Source organism: Hemibagrus wyckioides, linkage group LG08 (genome assembly GCF_019097595.1).
Source record: "Hemibagrus wyckioides isolate EC202008001 linkage group LG08, SWU_Hwy_1.0, whole genome shotgun sequence".
Classification (NCBI taxonomy): domain Eukaryota; kingdom Metazoa; phylum Chordata; class Actinopteri; order Siluriformes; family Bagridae; genus Hemibagrus; species Hemibagrus wyckioides.
In genome coordinates, this window is record NC_080717.1 from 16,620,282 (window position 1) to 16,638,404 (window position 18,123).

Below are 18,123 nucleotides of genomic sequence, written 5' to 3' on the forward strand. Positions count from 1 at the left end.
ATTACCCACACTACTTCATTCTTCTCTTCCAGTGGGCAGAGCAGTATTTTGCAGATCAGATATTAAAGGGAAAAAAATGTATTATGCTTCACCATATCTTAATTGTATTATACAGTATATAAGAAAAAATGGAATTTAGCTTAGCATAGTCTCTCTTTTTCTCTCTCTCCCTGTCTCTCAGACTACTAGTAGTGGCAGCAGCAGGAGGAGTTCAGATGGAGGAGGACGGCCAGTGAAGGTGGGCTCTATAGTGGAGGTCATTGGCAAGGGTTATCGTGGCATCGTGGCCTACATCGGCAATACACTCTTTGCCTCAGGAAAATGGGTAGGAGTCATACTGGAGGCCAGAGGCGAGAATGATGGCACGGTGCAAGGCAAGCACTACAAGACTTGAGAGAATCATTTTATAAAGTCAAAAAATGTAAATAATGTGAGACTCAATTTCCACTGTTAAACAAATGGGAGTTTGAAAAGAGCATGTGTGTGTGTGTGTGTGAGAGAGAGAGTGTGTGTCCGCGTCCCCAGTGGAAATTATGCCCCTGGGGTATATAGAGAGCAGCCAAAGGAAAGCAATATATTTCAATTAAAATTGGCTGTATACACTGCTCCTGAGTATTTTCTATTGCATATCTCCTGTTAAATCTATTAGATAAAAATCTTTATTCATTTAATTATCTTTATATACATATATGATGTTTAATCAAAAATATTCTTATGCATCCTTATGATCTTTAAAGATATTGTAAAATATAACAATACTTAGTTTGTAATACTGGGGATAATGCATAGACTGACTTATGGTCAAGAGGCAAATATAGCATTTACTCTATATGGACTTTAGGCGGCGATATTACCATTGGACGTTCTCAGTCAGTCGCAGAATGATTGCGTCATTTGCGCTGCGCCTCCCTTTAATCTGCATGGTTACGGAACAGTCAGCTAGCTAAATCAGCAGGTTGTGTTAGTGTATTTGGTAAAAACGGATGTTTAATTAGTATAAATAATCATCGGAATGGCGGACGCAATACAAAAGAAGCTACAGTCTGAGTTGGAAAAATACCAACAGATCCAAAAAGGTATTTGAGCGAAAACAATGATCGACCCAGCCCAATGGGATTGATGTGGACGAGCTAATTTAGGATTTTACAATTAAGCACGCTGAATGTTTTTTCACTGTGGATTTGGAAACATTGCCTGGCTACGATTTATTATTATTATTATTATTATTATTATTATTATTATTATTATTATTATTATTATTATCATCATGCCCAGTTATCAGAGATGCAGTAAATAACTGAAATCGTCGGCATTTGTGTTACCGGTATTAAACACATCATCTGCCTTAACTTCTAAGCATTGTTGTTTGACGTTCATATCACTTAGACACTCTAATTTGTGTTCACAATGTTGAGAATTTAAGTCTTGACATGCCACTGTTTAGTATAATTGTTAACAATAACTGGTGATAGTATTGAGATTTGCATGTTCACTATTTTATGCTATATTTGGCACATTTTGCAGTACCTCACAGAAGTCGGTACATTATATGTGGGATTCTGTAAAATATGACAACTTTCTAATGATTTTGAATAACATTTTTTTTTTTTGTTATTTATCTTTCATTTTATACTGCAGCAACTGGGTCAATGTGCAAACTAAAAATTTCTTTGTATAAGGAAGTTTGTGCACATGACAAAGTTCTTGAATCTCGTATACTGTCTCCTATTGCAGATGTCAGTAAAAGCATGACAGCCCGACAGAAACTTGAGACTCAGCTTACTGAGAATAACATTGTTAAAGAGGTAAGATATACTGTTATGTGAACATTTCCGGAATTTGTGGAAAGCGTTAGGTGGTGTAGTGGTAATGGTTTCAGTTATAAACATAACACAAGTATTTATTCTATTTAATGTGTTCCTCAGGAGCTAGACTTGTTGGACAGCCAGAATACAGTTTACAAGTTAATCGGACCTGTCCTGGTGAAACAAGATCTAGATGAAGCAAAGGCAACAGTGGGCAAGAGGCTTGAGTACATCAATGGAGAGATGTAAGTTGGTTAGACGTTATGTATAATGTTGTGTACATCTGCAATTATAATAATGTCTTAATATTTAACACTTACAGTTACTCAGATACATCCATGAAAAGCTTAATCTGCGTTTCTGTTCATTTTTTGCAGCAAACGATATGAGACGTTATTGAAAGAGATGGAGCGAAAGTCTGAACAGCACCGTGAGGTCCTCGCCAGTCTACAGCAAGAGTACCAACGTGCTCAAGGCCTTCCTGCTGGCAAAGCTTGAATTGTGAATGGATTATAAATAAACCTGTTTATTTAGACATCCCTGGTCCTATTTGGTGTTTCACTCCCCCCACCATTCTTGTTCAGTTATCATTACAGCTTTTTTTTTTTTTTTAACAGTTTAACGGCTTGGTAAAATCAATATATCAATTCAGGTATAATTGGACATCAGGAAAATTGGGACAGTTTAACTTGGCAGCATTTGTTTCTGGCCTGATCAGTGCAAGTAAATAACTTAAGTGAGGACTTCATATTAGAATAAGCACCTAACAAAAATTTGAGAGGTGGTTATTATTATTATTATTATTATTATTATTATTATTATTATTATTATTATTATTATATACATTTGTTATGACTAACATGGATATTTTGGATGCATGTATACATACCATGAGCTACTGCAACAAAATATGTGTACAGTTTGTCCACATTATGTACAAATCACTTTTAGTTGTCCTAATTTGACTCAAATAACTCCAAAATATTTTTCTTCCCAATTAGACAATAATATTAATCTAATATACATTTACTGCTCCACTGATCATACACTTAGCCTAATGCAAAGTAGAATGCCACTAAAGAGACAGACAGTGATACAGGGAGGCAGAGTAAGAGGTAATGCAATGTAGTAAGCAGATATTTTCAGTAAGCCTACTTTGTTCATTTAATTTTAATAATAATTTAAAAGATTGATTTTGATGTTTATTATTTTTTAAATACTGTGTTATGCTGCTACTGCAAAACAATAAATCATAAAATGCTAACTTTTGGTGTTTTTCTAAACTTATTTTAGCTTCATGAAAATCATGAATAAGAACTCAACAAATAAGTTAATGTTCTGTATTGATGTATTTGATTACTAATTATACACTATATTGCCAAACGGTATGGGATGTCTGTCTTTACATGCACATGAATATAATATGGAGTTGACCCGCCCTTTGCATCTATAACAGCTTCAACTCTTCAACAATGTTTAGGAGTGTGTTTATGGGAATTTTTCTCTTTTGGGAGGTCAGGCATTGATGTTGGACGAGAAGGCCTGGCTCAGATTCTTTGCTCTAATTCATCCCAAAGATGTTCTATCGGGTTGAGGTCAGGATTCTGTGAAGTTCCTCCACACCGAACTCGCTCATCCATGTCATTATGGACCTTGCTTTGTGCACTGGTGTGCAGTCATGTTGGAACAGGAAGGGGTCATCCCCAAACTGTTCCTACAAAGTCGGGAGCATGAAATTGTCCAAAATGTCTTGGTATGCTGAAGCATTACGAGTTCCTTTCACTGGACCTAAGGAGTCAAGCCCAGCCCCTGAAAAACAACACCTGAATTTGGGTGCCCCAACACATTTGGCTATATAGTGTAGCTTTAGAAAATTGCAAGAATCGATAGTCCACCCAAATCAAATTTGATCTGCTCTAAATAGTTATTTGTTAGTTTACAGAGAGTGACCCTGGTGCGCATTAGATCCACGCTGAGGGTCGCCTAGAGAAGCGCGCGAGGTTTCTTTAATTATGTGGGCAGGCGAGTGGCGCGCGATGCCAGCTGTTCACCCGCCGACGTCATTCACTCAGCTCAGGTATGACGCTATGTCAATGCTATTTCAGCCCCGCCCACACGACGACGGGCATTCAGACACAGAATGCGGAGGCGGCGATGCGCATACGCGCTCATTGTGACTTCTCACCTCCAATTAATACCCCGCCGAGGGCAAGCTGGTCCCCCTTCATTTCCCACCCGCAGGGGCTTAAATAACGTGAATAAAAGACATTTAAAGGAAATTTCAAAGGAAAGGATGCGCTTGGCTTTTAAGCAATAGCACCCACCGCAAACTCTGCGCTCTCAGCTGTAACGAAAAGCCCATAAAGGGATTAACAATTCATGAGAGGTTGGGTATCTAGCCTAGCCTTCACTCTCTGTTGCTCTTTTAGCTAGTAGCTGTGTTACTACAGGCTTCTCCACATGTTGAATTTTGAACTGTATCGCTTTCTACTATAGTTGGTCTATATAAGTAAAACTAAGAGAATACTATTTTAACACTATATATCTTTGACACAATGCATTAAAGTTTTAGCTTTAAAACTGCGTCTTTGTGATCCATCACATGAATACAGTAGACACAACATTCGAAATACATCAACATCATCATCATGAGACACCACAGAAAAGATCTCGACATTTTAAACATAGAACTCACTGAGACACTGATTTGTGCACAGCTGTTATTTAGTTATTAAGTTATTTAGCAGTCAGAAGTTATACACAAATTTGCAACTGTGATAGCAGTTATGGCGCGCTATACATTTAGGGGGGTTTTTTTGCCATAAAACATTTGCAGCAAAAGTCAAACCCAACTCTTTGAGAGCTGTGAGAGCTAGTCGCGGCACTTGCACCTGCACGTGAACGCGTGCTACAATTCTTTGCTTAATTACAATTAACCCCCCCCCATAAACGTTTTTTTTTCACGTTTTTGGGTCCGTTTTTACGTGTTAAATTTATAAAAAAAAAAGTTGTACTAATATAAAGCTATCTCTCTATAGCCTACTTTAACGTCTGATAATGTTTATATTTACTCTTTCGAATTGTAAACAACTGTTACAACTTATCGATTTTATTTTTTTTTTAATTTCCTTTACAAAAAGGTCATTTCTGACACCCTATGACAAACCAGCTTTATTTCAACAATAAATTCAAATAAACTAGAGCTGGTCTGCACCGTGTTGTGGTCGCAGCGGTCAGTAAATATAATCTATTGTTCCATGTCCGGATTGGCAACATAAAAAGAAACATCCGCTGCTGAAAAGAAGTTCTTTGCAAATCTAATCTCATTTACACCCAAAGTAGTAATTGCATTTGGAAGAATGATCCCCCAGTAATGGCCACCTAAACCGTCTCTGTTGATCCTCTGATGTGATTCCTATTGAGGCTCGTTTTTAGAGATTATCCATAGGTAACAAAGCGAGGCAGAGAAGCGCAGAAAAGCTGGGTTTGTTCATGCTTCGCTTTAGCTGGGTTAAGCCATTTTCTTTGATCCAAAGGAAATAAGAAACGTGATAGGCGTCGTGGATTTAAAAAAAAATTGGTTTTGTTACATCCAAGTTAATTTACTGAACTTCGAAACTACTTTGACACAATTACATAATCTGCAAACTGTACATTTCCGTGTCTGAACATTTGTCATTAGCACAATGAATATTTTATCCCATAATAAGGTCGTGTTACACAATATGTTTGAGAGCATTACATTTACATTCATAACATACAGGACATAGATTTTTGCTTGCAATAAATTTAAGAGGTTAAGTTAAGCAGCAGAAAGTGATGAAAGTAATATGTTGTTCTCTAAGCTAAATAAATATTAGGTTTTGTATTTGCAAAGCATATCGAGTAGAAGATTATATCTAAAATCAAGTATTGATGAAAAATATGATGGCATATGAGGAAACTGAAAATTAAAAGGTAACAGATCTGATAATCAAAGTTTTGTGAATCGATGCTTTCATAAGACAATGATTATTCTCATTGTTCCAATGTTATTATTCTGTTCTGTTCTGTTTAGTTCAGAGCAATACTCTGTAATGTAAAAACACCCACTGATAAAGGCTTTAATGAAAAAAAGCATTTTTATTTTGTCAAAACATTTTAATCTTTGGATGAAAGTGTAGAATATGTGTAGCAATGGTATATTTTGTTGAAGATGGTCAAATACATTCAATACAAAGTGTTCACTTCACTGTAAATTGTGTGGGAAGAGGGTGCAAAAGACAACAATTAAGATGAGAGCAGAAAGCCTAATCAGTTATTTGCATCTGAATGTTTTAGGTTAGCCAGGCAAGTGCAGCATTCTGCACGATACTGAGATAACAATGAAGTGAAGTGGAACATTAGTGAATTGAAAGTCTGGAAATGTTTGACCTGTTTGCAGATTATAACACTAAATGTTCAGAAGAATTCTAAAGAATGATGTATTGTGTGATGTAAGTGTGCCTCAGGAAATAGCAATGTAAAAAAAAACCCAACTTGTTCAAGAATATATCCTCAGACAGGTTTATTCTTTCCATATATACAAATATATACACATTGTTTGCTTTGGCTACACTGGAAGAAGTCCAAGATTTGTGCTGTCAAGAAAAAAATAGCACATATTAAAAAATATAAAAGCAAAAAAATCAACCAAGTCAACCATATATGCATGCATGTGCATAGTAATCTAAAATCTGATAATCCAGTTTAACTCAGTTAATTAAATGAATCCATTACAAAGATTCATATTCATTTCATTGAAAGAAATACAAAAGGTGTGGGAAAAAATCTTTCCAAAATTCCTTATATCCTCCAAACATTTTTATACAAAATTCTTTTATACAAAAATATATACTATCAAGTACAAAGCATACCTGTGACACACACAGTTTACTGTCAATGTCCATATCAAAATAAAGATTTCAGTATTGTACAAAATCCACATATTTACATCTGCTGCACATTTACACATTTCAGTCTTTTCCATGTAAATGAGCCAAGGACAACTGACTCATAAACATTTTGAGCTATTGATAAATTCAGTTTTTGGATGATATTTGATAAAGGTTTTTGTCTACTGTGGCCAAGGCCTCCACACAGAATCACTTAACATCAATGGTTGTTTAGAGCTGGAAGGTATCTTCTTTGTAGGTTCATATATGGCAGTTCTTTGAGATATGATGGACTGGCCCAGTGCTGAGCAGGAGCTGGTCGACTCCACATATGTAAGTGCCTGCTGCCCTGGTATAGACCCGCTGAGGTGCAGAGCGGGTGTTAGATGACCTTGAATGGAATGTTCTGGAAGTTCCTGTTGCATGTTCACCTGCATCTTCCCATCTATCTCTTGGCTCTTGCTAGCAATAAAATTGCTGACCCTGAGCAGACATGTTCTCATACCATCTTGGTAGTTCAGTTGACGTTTATAAGGAGATCCTGGCTCATCTTCTTCCTCATATTTTCTTTTTCCTCTTTTGAGGGGATATAAGTATGGTCTGGATCGCTGCTCAGCCTTCAGGAAATTAACGACACTCTCCAGGATTTCAGCTTTTTCCACTTTGGGATTCTTCAGTTTCTTTAAAAAGAAATATAGATAAATACTGTTTAATATCACCTGAAACATCTGGACAAAGACATTTGACATGACTGTAAAAAAACACTTATGCATTTGGCATGAAATTCAGAAATCACCTCATTGCAGGTGTTTTCCACTAACAGAAGCCTCAAGGTTTCCAAACTGTGGTTAATTCGGTCTCGCCTCCGCTTCTCCATGAGGGGTTTGGGAACCTAGAGAATAATAAATAATAATAATAAAAAAACAATTTTCAAATTGTTGACAGTTCTTTAAATTGTTATTTTGGTTTAATTGTTTGATTAGTTAAGGCAACAGCTATTTTTTGCTTTATTTTACAGAAAATTATTAAGGTTTCTTACCCGTTTCATTAAATCTTTCTGGTCCGGTATTTCACTAGACATCGTCCTCATGTTTGAAGGCACACAGGTCACCAACTTTACTTCAATACACGACATTGGTAAATGTTTTGAGATCAGACCCATGTTATACACTGACGCTACACGCAACCCCCGCCCATTAGTTTACTCAACCAATAGCAATTACAATCCCGATAAAAACACACCCACTTTATTAATATTCATACATTAATATTTATAGCAATTAACTACAATAATGTTTATAATAAAAGTAACAAAAAATTATCTATAATGCTCAATTAGTATGAAAATCCAGTTCTTAATTGTTTTATTTTGTCAGTGATCAGAGGAAGGCTGTAGTAGGATTTGTGTTTGGTTTAATTCGGATTCAATTTAATTAACGAATTAAGACCAACTTTAACTTGTAGGCTATAAACGTAAACGTGAAATAGGGATCGTAAGAACATTTGCAGGCAAACCACACTAATCCATTCCAAACGTTTCCTGTGACTTTTCAGGATCACTCGGAAGGAGAGCTTTTTATCCTCGGGATTTTGTACTGGCTTATCCACCGCAACCGCAAGACGGCTCGAGCACTGAGCATATTAACCCAATTGTGTTATCCAGACAATAACACTGATTATCCAATACATTGTTACCAGTCTAGAGAGAACGCCCAAAAATAGTATAGAGTATGAGCTAAGGAATCACGACAAGTGCTTAAGTCATCTAATCAATTTCTGTGTAGAAAAAAAAGTCGTCCTTGACTCTCAACTTTTAATTGCACTTTCAGATTTGGACCACAATGGAAATAAATGATTTGTGAAATGACCTCACACAACAGATTTGGGTGGTAGTATATGTAGATACCGTTTTCAAACCACTTGTTTAGGGGTTAACCTGAACTACAACTGATTCGGGTGATGTCTACATGATAACTGTTGACTTTTCTCACCAATTCCTTCTCACTTAAACTAGCCAATTCATACACACTTAACGGAATAGTGCTAAACGTTTGGCCATTACACCTCCGGCATATTACACCTCCACCTACTCTGTTGTGGACCCCCGTTCTCCCGTGGCCACGTGCGGAATTCTCACGTCACAAATTTCTATAATAATATTAATAATAATAGTATAATTTGTTGGTTATCATAAATTTATATGCAGCGACGTATAAAACAAACAAACAAACAAAAAACATATCCTAAACAGCCGTAGTGTAAATTCAGGGGACATGAACATAAATACATCATTTAAAATATGTTTTTAAAAATAATCAGTCGGGCAGAGCAAATCTACAGGATTTTACATAATCTATGGTTAGAGATGAGTTGATTTCTCCTGTAATATATGTGTAAGAAGTTAGGACATGCACAGACGTGATAACAGGTCACAATTAACGCTGCCAATCACCTGCTTCTGTCAGGACTCGTGAATACACACGCCATACATAAAGAACAGGATTCGTTCTTGATTTTCTCATCAGAATGCCTTTCACTGAAGCATTCAATGTAATACTGTAGACTGGGTGGATTGATATGTAGTGGTGCTTAAGGCATGGCCAATCAGTAGCACTACCCAAATTCTGTTATTTCACTGCACGCATTCGACCTTCTGAAAGGGTCACTTAAAAGTCGAAATATTTGAGGCACAAAGTTCACCAAGAGTCCACATTCCCACCCTATGCCTGCAATGAAATGGTTTGGCACAAGGTCTTGGTGCCTAATGTGACACTTTAACTCGGTTCTCACGACAAGATTTCTTTAGGAATTCTTGAATTCCACATTCTGGGGAAAACGTTTTATCGATGGGAACCATACGGTATTAAATCGATAAATTGTTGCGATAACCGATGTCAGTTTAAACCAAATGTTTAGTGTTTAAGTTAAACTTCTTTCTAAAAAGGTCACGTGTGTCAGTAGGTTAATTGTTGACTCTCTCACTAAGCTTTTCTCACCTAACGCACTTGACTCACTTGCAAGCACACTTAACGGAATGGTGCTAAACGTTTGGCCATTACAACACTGGTATATCCCTCCTCCTCCCTCCTTTATCAGACACAAACTCCCAGTTTCCTCATAGTGGATTTATCCACTGCTGAATAAAAAACAATAACAATATATTTTGTACGAAATAAAACCATAAAATAACTGAGTACGCATGTATGTAAATTAATTCTATATATGAGAAGCTTATAGAATTTATAACATATAGCATAGAGCATGAATGCGTAAGAGTAGCATGCAGTGCTTCTGATGGCTCGCAATTCCCAAACCATATTCTATATTGCGTTATTACGTCACACTAATTTCAGAGAGATAATATAAGTACTGCCTTCAATATCCTAGCAACTCAAGATTATGTCTATATCTAAACAAAGTAAACAAAAAATGCACCCACCTAAAATATTTCCATAAATACTAATAATTTTGTCTTCAGCTGAAACATTTCAGTCATTAAGACTGACATACAATGTTACAAAACATGGTTAAACAAATCAAGACAGAAACAAACATCTGGATGCCTAACAGATTTTTTTTACGCGCACAGACCACAGAGATGACGTCACCACCGACCCTCCACCAATCAGAAACGTGCATACTGCACCTTATAAGATTCAGTCTCGGTCATTTCGACGCAGTTATTCATCAGAGTTTCGGGAAGATTCTTTACAAAGCAACAGTGTTCAGTTTGGAGCATCCGCCATGGCTAAAACAGAAAATGGGAGACGAGTAAGTATGATTTCTCCTCTTGAATCAAAACCTCAACTCATCAACTCATTATTTTTTAGCCTACATAGTTTCACATTGCATTCCTATTAGGCGACGTAGTGATGCTTTAAAATACAGCTTTAAACAGACGTTAACACATTTTAACTTGTCCTCATAGAAACTGAAGCCAGTGATTGAGAAGAAAAGAAGAGACCGAATCAATCAGAATCTTGCGGTGCTCAGGGATCTGCTGTTTAACAGCACCGCAGATACGGTAAGTAAACCGGAGGAAATGGCTTCAAAACACATTTCACTGTTTTGATATGGTCAGTTAACATTAGCTGTTTGTGTTATACATTCCACTCATTGTTTGTAGTATGCCTACAGCATACCTACCCTTATACCAAGTAATCTGCATTATTATTTTCACATTAATCTGAATTAGCAGGAATAACTTTTCTCTTTCCCTCTTCACACCACAGCGTTTACAAAACCCCAAACTGGAGAAAGCAGAAATTTTAGACCTCGCTGTTCAATATATTCGAAAGAACACACATGACAAAACAGATAAAAAAGGTATGTTCTATTTTACTCTATTTATTCTATTTTCTTTCCCCCATTTCACTTCAAGTTGTATGCTATAAAAGATAAAAATCTTCTATTCTGTTGTTTAGCCCCCCCCCCCCCATTTAACACAACTTTTAATCTTCCCTCCTTCTGTAGGGTCTGTTAATCAGACGGTCATTGAAGTCACACATACTCAAACAAGCTCATCAAACCAGGTCTCTGCTGCTCCCACCCAGCAATGCGTTTCAGACTTTACTTCCTTTGTGGGACAGATGCACAACTTTGAGGGAGAGAAATCAAGAATGAGTCTGGAATACTATCTGGATCACCATCGGGGTCATTCTCTCAGAGCTGGAAGAGAATTGGACATCAAATCACCCAACTCTCATACTAAATCTTGTTCATCTACCTCAGTGTCTCATTCCTACACACAAGATCTAATCTTCACTGATTCATCTTCAATTGCTTCTAAATCTGCTTGCCAAAATCCTATTGTCTTTACTACATCAGAAGAGCTCTCCCCTCCACCCTCTCCACTCTACCTACCATTTGCTCCCCCTGTGTCACCTCCATCATCCTCCTCCCCTCTATTTACAACATTCTCTGTCTGTAGTCCTGAAGGTTTACCTCAGCTACTACATCTTCATAAACCCAGAGCTCTCGCTACATCACTGTCTCTTAATTTTGACACAAGAGAAGTGTTCCATCCATCACAAACAACATGGAGACCATGGAGCTGAAATGGTATGGGGTACTTGTGTCGCAAGCTCCGACAGGACAAGTAATAAGAGGGTGCTTATAGCCACATCTACTGGACAGATTTGGCAACTGATGACCAGAATATTTATAATCCAAAGTTCAATATCCCTTTGTAAGGCATTTCACTGTGTAACGTTCGTATGTAAACTATTTATCAACAAATGTGGATGCCTCTACACTGTTGTATTGTAAATATATAAATTGTAAATAGTATTTTACTGTAGTCACCACTAAGTATTCTTGATTCTTGAAAATACTTAACAAATAAATGACAACTTTGTCTCCCATAATATATTTTCTTGTTGATTGTCTTAATATTAAAGCATTTAAATATACAAAATAAATATGTTTTACCATTACAATTATAAAGTCAAAATAAACACTAGAAAATCATAATTCCTGTATATTATTCTATTATGTATATTATTTTCAGGAAATTAAAAAAAAAAATCACACTGCCCATGAAGTTAGGTGGGCTGGGAACAAAAATCAGCCAAAAAAAAATTTTGCTTTAAATTAATTTTAATTAATTGGCTAATCCATGTCTTTATAAACCTTGCTTTGTGCACTGGTGTGCAGTCATGTTGGAACAGGAAGGGGTCATCCCCAAACTGTTTCTACAAAGCTGGGATCATAAAATTGTCCAAAATGTCTTGGTATGCTGAAGCATCAAGAGTTCCTTTCACTGGAACTAAGGGGCAACACCTGAATTCAATGATTTGGAGGGGTGTCCCAAAACCTTTGCCAATATAGTGTAGGTTAGCCAAGCAACCACATATCAACAACCTAGCAACTAACTGGCTTAGCCTATCAGACACCCACAACACCTAGTAACCAAATGGTTTTGCACAACACCACCCTAGAAATTCTCAGACGTAATAATGGCCGAATGACACCATTTTTCCCATAGCAACACCCTAGCAACGACCTGGAATATCATAGCAAACAAGTGATATATCATAACAAATGTCTACCAACCCTATCAACTAAACTGGTTAGCATAGCAATGACCTAGCAGTGCCCTAGCAGCCAAGTGGAATATGGTGGGACCCACCTAACATACTAGCAACCAACTGGGTTAGCAAAACCTAGTAACACCCTATGTTAGCAATCACTTTGCAACATTTTAGTACAACTAACCAGTTTAGCATAGATACGACCAGGCAACTTTAAGCATGTTTCAACATTTTTAACATATTCAGCTTTTACGCATAATAAAATTTAACGACTTCATGATGGCCAATCCTCTCCTGCAAAACAGCACGTGCAATACTTAAAGCCCATAAGCCTTAGCAAGACATTGAAACTTGTGCCTTATTTGCCTTTGCTGCCACCTTGTGTTCACTACAAGCATACATAATGTAGTTCTAACAGATAATATGCTTCTTAAATGATCATGATTTACCCAAATCTAAGACGATGGTTTGCCCAAACCAAACAGTGAAAGAAGGTTTATGCAAATATAATGTTAGTTGACGTCAGAAAGAAATGCATGGCCTATTGAACCAGTCTGTAAGCTGCAATTTGAATCTGCATATACTAACTCAAAAGTATTAACAATAATTCATAAAATAAAGAGTATATTCGGTATCGACAATAAATTCATTACATTTAAAAAGCATCCATGTCAAGATGGCCACCATAGTACAGACTCAGGTTTGTAGGGAATCTTAAGAGAGACTGGTACTTAAAATATCTAATGGAATCCAAACTGGCAACACTGGGGTGAATGGTAAATGATATATCATTTCAGTTATCCAATCCTAAATATGTCAACATTTTCTTTTACTGTTAACATAAAATGACTGTGGTCAGCAGAGGGCACCCTCACATAGAAAAAGGCTATAAATTCAAGCGACTTCAGGATAATCACTTCACAGAGTAACGCACTCTCAAAAACATAGGGCTCGGCATTGTTGCTGTCCTGACTGGCCTTCTGGCAATAAGCCAAATACTCAAGACATCTCTCTTTTATAAATGACAGTATTTCTCTCACACTCTTTCAGCTGGGGATAAGTGTGTGCCCTGTTCCTTATCTGCTGCTCACATCTCTATTACAAGGCCTGAATATTTTCTGCACCAGGCACCAAGGGATTTACCTGAAGAAAACAGGCTCTATGACATGATAGAACATGTCTTCGGATAATGGTTATTTCTTTTTTTCTGCCTTTCTGCCTCCTCTTCTCTCATCTTCATGTTCAGAAGCGTCTCTCTGTAGTAGTGCCATTTCTTCTGAGGTAGCTATTGTTCATTGTAAGGCAAGCAAGGAGGCATAGCATGGCAAGTTTTGCTTTTCTCCAGTGTCTACTCCAACTCCAGCACAGCAAAAATTATAGATCCCTCAGACACAGTAGATGAATGCTTCCAAAATAATAATTATTATGAAGAGTGTGTTGAGAAAAGAAACCACATTGAGAAAAGGTACATAACAATTTCTTAAATACCCATAGATTTATCAGGACACACTGATTGCAGCTAATCTTGTTCGTCACAGCTACTTTAATGCTGACTGTAACCCATGCATTCCTGATTTGGCCCAAACAGGGAGTGACTTAAAGAAAACACTGAGGAGGAACCAACCCTGGAGAACCAACCCATTGCTTTTGTCATGGTTTATTGGGCTCAGAGCTAAATACATTTGTGTTGGCACATCTCGAAAGCAATTTGTTGAGGCAGAGCCGCTGTCAAACATTTCCATCACACGTGCACACACTTGCACATGTTGGATGTTGAATGCATGCACAAATAACATTTCATCGGATGCATTTTTCAAAATATACACATTTAGCCAGATTGGCTGGAACTCACCTGTACTTTTAACAAAAAAAAGTCAAGTAAAGGTTTAAAAAAGGATCATACAATGGTGCATATCTCTTTCCAATATTCTGATTTATTTCAGATTAACAGACAGTAATCAGGAAATGCCTAAGGCAATGGGATATAGTGTTTAAGGAGTGTGGCTGGCTGAACACACCTACATTCGAGAACCTTGCATATTTTAGCCCGCAATCTCAGTCTAGTCAAATGAATACAACAGGTATTCAAACATGCTATTTTCCAGCAATCTAAAAACTTTTAAGTATTAATGCATTCTACTTCCTTGTAAGCCTGACGATAGTGCCTGGTTAAGAGAGAGCAAAGTGGTCATTTTCATTTCCTCATTCTACAGATTCAAAGTATTTAATTATTAAGAGGTGCAAGATTACAGTGGTGGTTAGTCTTAGGAAAGGCTAAGCTCAGGTAATGCTGAATCAACTTTCTGAGAGCAAACAAATAATATTTATTTCAACCTGCAGTAATGCATATTGTGACGTTTGTATTTATAAAGAATTATCTGGTGTGGTAACTACATACATATATGGCTGTCCAGGAGGAACAACCAAATATATTTTTTCTCAACTGTACAGTATATAATCTATTTATATTTATATTTATATTTATATTTATATTTATATTTATATTTATATTTATATTTATATTTATATTTATATTTATATACAAGGAATGTTTTACCTAACTCTGAAAACGATATGTGGTGTATGTGGTGTAGCACCATGTAATATTTCAGTATTTAGATAACTCTCTGAAGATATGGGTTTTTGGATTCAGCCTAAATGGACACAGTGCAGGAAGACACTCAAGAATGTCGATCTGTCGCTACCCACAACTAAACACCATTTTCCCCTCTTTCATTTCTCTCCCCCCCCCACTGCAAAGAGGGCTTTGAAGTCATCAGAGAAAGAAGACTGTAGCAAAATTACCCACAGTCTGGAGCATTTTTTTTAACATAAGTCTGAAGGGGCGGGAGAACCACTTTTCCTCGCAGCTCGGCTGGGAGCGTTTAATCTCAGGCCACAAGAGACAGCAGCGCTGACAGACTGACAGGACTACTGGACATGAATTCAGGGAGCTGTGAGGGCCTTAGTGGCTCCCAGAGCATATTTCCACTGTCCATGCATCACCACACGAGTAAACACACCACAATGTGGTGCCTTGGTGATGAGCAGAGCTTGGGCCAAAAAGTTCTACTCATTTAGTCTGCAAGTCCCTGTGACAATAATCCCCATAATCAAATTTAATAAGATATAAATATACTCTTCTATTGATCTAGACACTTTGAACATATCTGAGCAATACTAAGGGCTGAAGCTATTTTCATTTTTACTAAAAATATTTACATTCTCGCTAAAGAATCCTACTTGATTATCTCCTTATATTTCTAGTGGAGTTTAGGTAAATTTTTATCCTCTTACAATAAAACTGGAACCATCGAGACATTCATAAGAATGTTGGCTATATCAGAGCTCTTTTAAAATGCTTAAATAACTGCTCATAGGCAAAGTAGTTATTTAAAGTATTATGTAGGCAGGGTCCTCTCCCAGTTCTGCAACCCATAGTTAATAGATACTGTATCTGCCTCTGGTCCTTGATAGTCAAAACAAAGATTACTTAACAATAGCTTTGGAGAGCCAGCGTTGTGGTATTAAGACACTATTTTAGCACTTTGATTCTGTTGAATCATAACTTTCAATAGCCTACTGTGTGATTTCTCTGTATTAACTTTTAGAGTCTATTGTTAGAAGGCATTTCATTGATGTACAGAAATAAACATTTTCATAACTTTCACTGCTTTTATTTTTTTTCTAGAAAAATCAAGAATAAGTATAAACTATATATCAATATAGAGAATAAATTATGTAAGTATTTGCTGCTTGTTCTCATAAAACTTTTACAGATATATGAGTGTGGCCCTTAGATATTTTACAAGTTATGCCTTGAGGTTATATATTAGAAGAGCGGTCGTGTTTAGAAGCAGTAGTACTTTGCTGCCTTGCCTGACCCAGCTCCCCTCTGCCATGGGTGGGCTGTGACCCAGCTAGCCTGCAGCCATGCTTACATAAAAAAAACCTCTGCACTGCACTCTTGTAATCCTTCAGGATGCACTTCACTTCAGTTAGAAGGTTACACCCCTCTCCCCCTTTTTCCTCTAACCCCCTTAGTAAAATCAGGAAAAACTTAACATGTCAAAGGTTGACACAAAAAAACCTGATGGCAGTTATTTCTGGTGGCTAAATATATATAGGGAGAAAATAGTTTACTTTCTAAAGTGCCACTCAGTGGAGCACATTAGTGTCATTTAAACTACCCTAAACAGAGAAGAAAAAGCATAAAATGCATTCTGCAGATTAAAAAAAACCTAAGCTTTTTTCTTGTAAAATATGTATTTGCCTTTTCATTAGAATAATTTTTTTATATTTCATTATTAAATATTGAAAGAATTTATTTCATACTATCTAAATTATAAATAATGTTGCACCTGACTCTTACCTTTAATCTTGCAGATGGCAAGCACACAACTTGGCTCAACATCAACATTTTGGGCTGGCCTAGGTATGTGGGTGGCCCTGTCACCATATGCTCCCCTGCAGACCCCATCCCTAGGTGTAGCTTCACAGGGTATACATCAGGGTATGCATCTTTCATGGATGGTCTTTAGGTTTGTTATTTGCCTGACCTCTCCTCCTAAATCTTTTATCCAATGGAAGCCCTACTGGTAGCATTAAGTTCCCAGTGTCAAAGCATTGAAATTTGACAAATTACACGAGGTCCATCACATACAAAACACATCATGGGGTCTGTCCTGGGGGAGGTCTCTCTCCTACACTATAGAAAGAGGGGCAATTTGATCACCACTTGCTGGTTAGTTAAATTTGCTGCACAGGCCTCTGGCCAGATTTACCTGGTAAACACAGGAGAAATTAACTTGTTTGCAATCACGTGGCAGAAGCTTTTGTGAGAGACTAATTTAACTCCCACCTCGAAAGGGACTTATCCCTTTTACCAAGATAAGGTTGGTGAGACATTGAATGTGAAAGGGTCATGTTCAAGTCTGCAGTTGCAGAGGCAAAAGCAAGAAGCTTGGCCAGAAATCTATCACTGCCCTAGGATTTGCTAGTGGACACCACTGGGGAGGGAACTCATTAAGTTCGGGGTAATGCACACAGAGGGATCTTCTGATTGAATTGATGGGTCTAAGAGAGCCAGAAGGGCTGCAGCAAAAGCAGCTGCACAAGCAGGGGCCTCAAACATGTTCTGGAAAATCATTCTCGACCACAAGATGGGGAAAAAAGCAATGCACAATCTTTTCTAGACAAATGCTGGAAAACTTTGACTTTTACTTGATCTATATTGTTCAGTAATGGAAGGGACACTTAGATGATGGAAAAACTCTAAGAACATGTTTTTGTTCTCCATCTCATCTTTGTTGCTCAGGTTACTATGGCAGTTAGATCATTTCAAGGTGGTAGGGGTGGATGAGTTTTGGCCAT

General features: G+C 37.2%; 3 protein-coding genes across 3 annotated transcripts; 2 read left to right on the forward strand and 1 right to left on the reverse strand.

The window, feature by feature from the left end:
* The first annotated feature begins 884 nt into the window (after positions 1-884).
* pfdn6 (prefoldin subunit 6) lies at positions 885-2,340 on the forward strand. The gene is made up of 4 exons (XM_058396342.1): positions 885-1,076; positions 1,735-1,805; positions 1,926-2,050; positions 2,183-2,340. The coding sequence occupies exons 1-4, from the start codon at positions 1,013-1,015 to the stop codon at positions 2,301-2,303; spliced, it is 381 nt and encodes a 126-aa protein (XP_058252325.1). The 5' UTR covers positions 885-1,012; the 3' UTR covers positions 2,304-2,340.
* Positions 2,341-6,532: 4,192 nt separating this feature from the next.
* Positions 6,533-7,808, reverse strand: her5 (hairy-related 5). The gene is made up of 3 exons (XM_058396234.1): positions 7,758-7,808; positions 7,515-7,610; positions 6,533-7,398 (listed from the first exon to the last, which is right to left on the reverse strand). Exons 1-3 carry the CDS (start codon positions 7,806-7,808, stop codon positions 6,901-6,903), a joined length of 645 nt encoding a protein of 214 aa, XP_058252217.1. The 3' UTR covers positions 6,533-6,900.
* Positions 7,809-10,400: 2,592 nt separating this feature from the next.
* her11 (hairy-related 11) lies at positions 10,401-12,017 on the forward strand. Its single transcript, XM_058397793.1, has 4 exons — positions 10,401-10,489; positions 10,647-10,742; positions 10,951-11,044; positions 11,192-12,017. Exons 1-4 carry the CDS (start codon positions 10,463-10,465, stop codon positions 11,773-11,775), a joined length of 801 nt encoding a protein of 266 aa, XP_058253776.1. The 5' UTR covers positions 10,401-10,462; the 3' UTR covers positions 11,776-12,017.
* The last annotated feature ends 6,106 nt before the right edge of the window (positions 12,018-18,123 follow it).

What these genes read in the sequence shown, in the direction of transcription:
- pfdn6 (XM_058396342.1), top strand. Translation starts at nt 1,013, where the DNA reads ATGGCGGACGCAATACAAAAGAAGCTACAGTCTGAGTTGGAAAAATAC. An exon ending in ATACCAACAGATCCAAAAAG is followed by an intron (nt 1,077 to 1,734) that starts GTATTTGAGCGA and finishes CTCCTATTGCAG; the next exon opens with ATGTCAGTAAAAGCATGACA. An exon ending in AGAATAACATTGTTAAAGAG is followed by an intron (nt 1,806 to 1,925) that starts GTAAGATATACT and finishes TGTGTTCCTCAG; the next exon opens with GAGCTAGACTTGTTGGACAG.
- her5 (XM_058396234.1), bottom strand. Translation starts at nt 7,808, where the DNA reads ATGAGGACGATGTCTAGTGAAATACCGGACCAGAAAGATTTAATGAAA. An exon ending in AGAAAGATTTAATGAAACGG is followed by an intron (nt 7,611 to 7,757) that starts GTAAGAAACCTT and finishes ATTATTCTCTAG; the next exon opens with GTTCCCAAACCCCTCATGGA. An exon ending in TGGAAAACACCTGCAATGAG is followed by an intron (nt 7,399 to 7,514) that starts GTGATTTCTGAA and finishes TTCTTTTTAAAG; the next exon opens with AAACTGAAGAATCCCAAAGT.
- her11 (XM_058397793.1), top strand. Translation starts at nt 10,463, where the DNA reads ATGGCTAAAACAGAAAATGGGAGACGA. An exon ending in AAACAGAAAATGGGAGACGA is followed by an intron (nt 10,490 to 10,646) that starts GTAAGTATGATT and finishes TTGTCCTCATAG; the next exon opens with AAACTGAAGCCAGTGATTGA. An exon ending in TGACAAAACAGATAAAAAAG is followed by an intron (nt 11,045 to 11,191) that starts GTATGTTCTATT and finishes CTCCTTCTGTAG; the next exon opens with GGTCTGTTAATCAGACGGTC.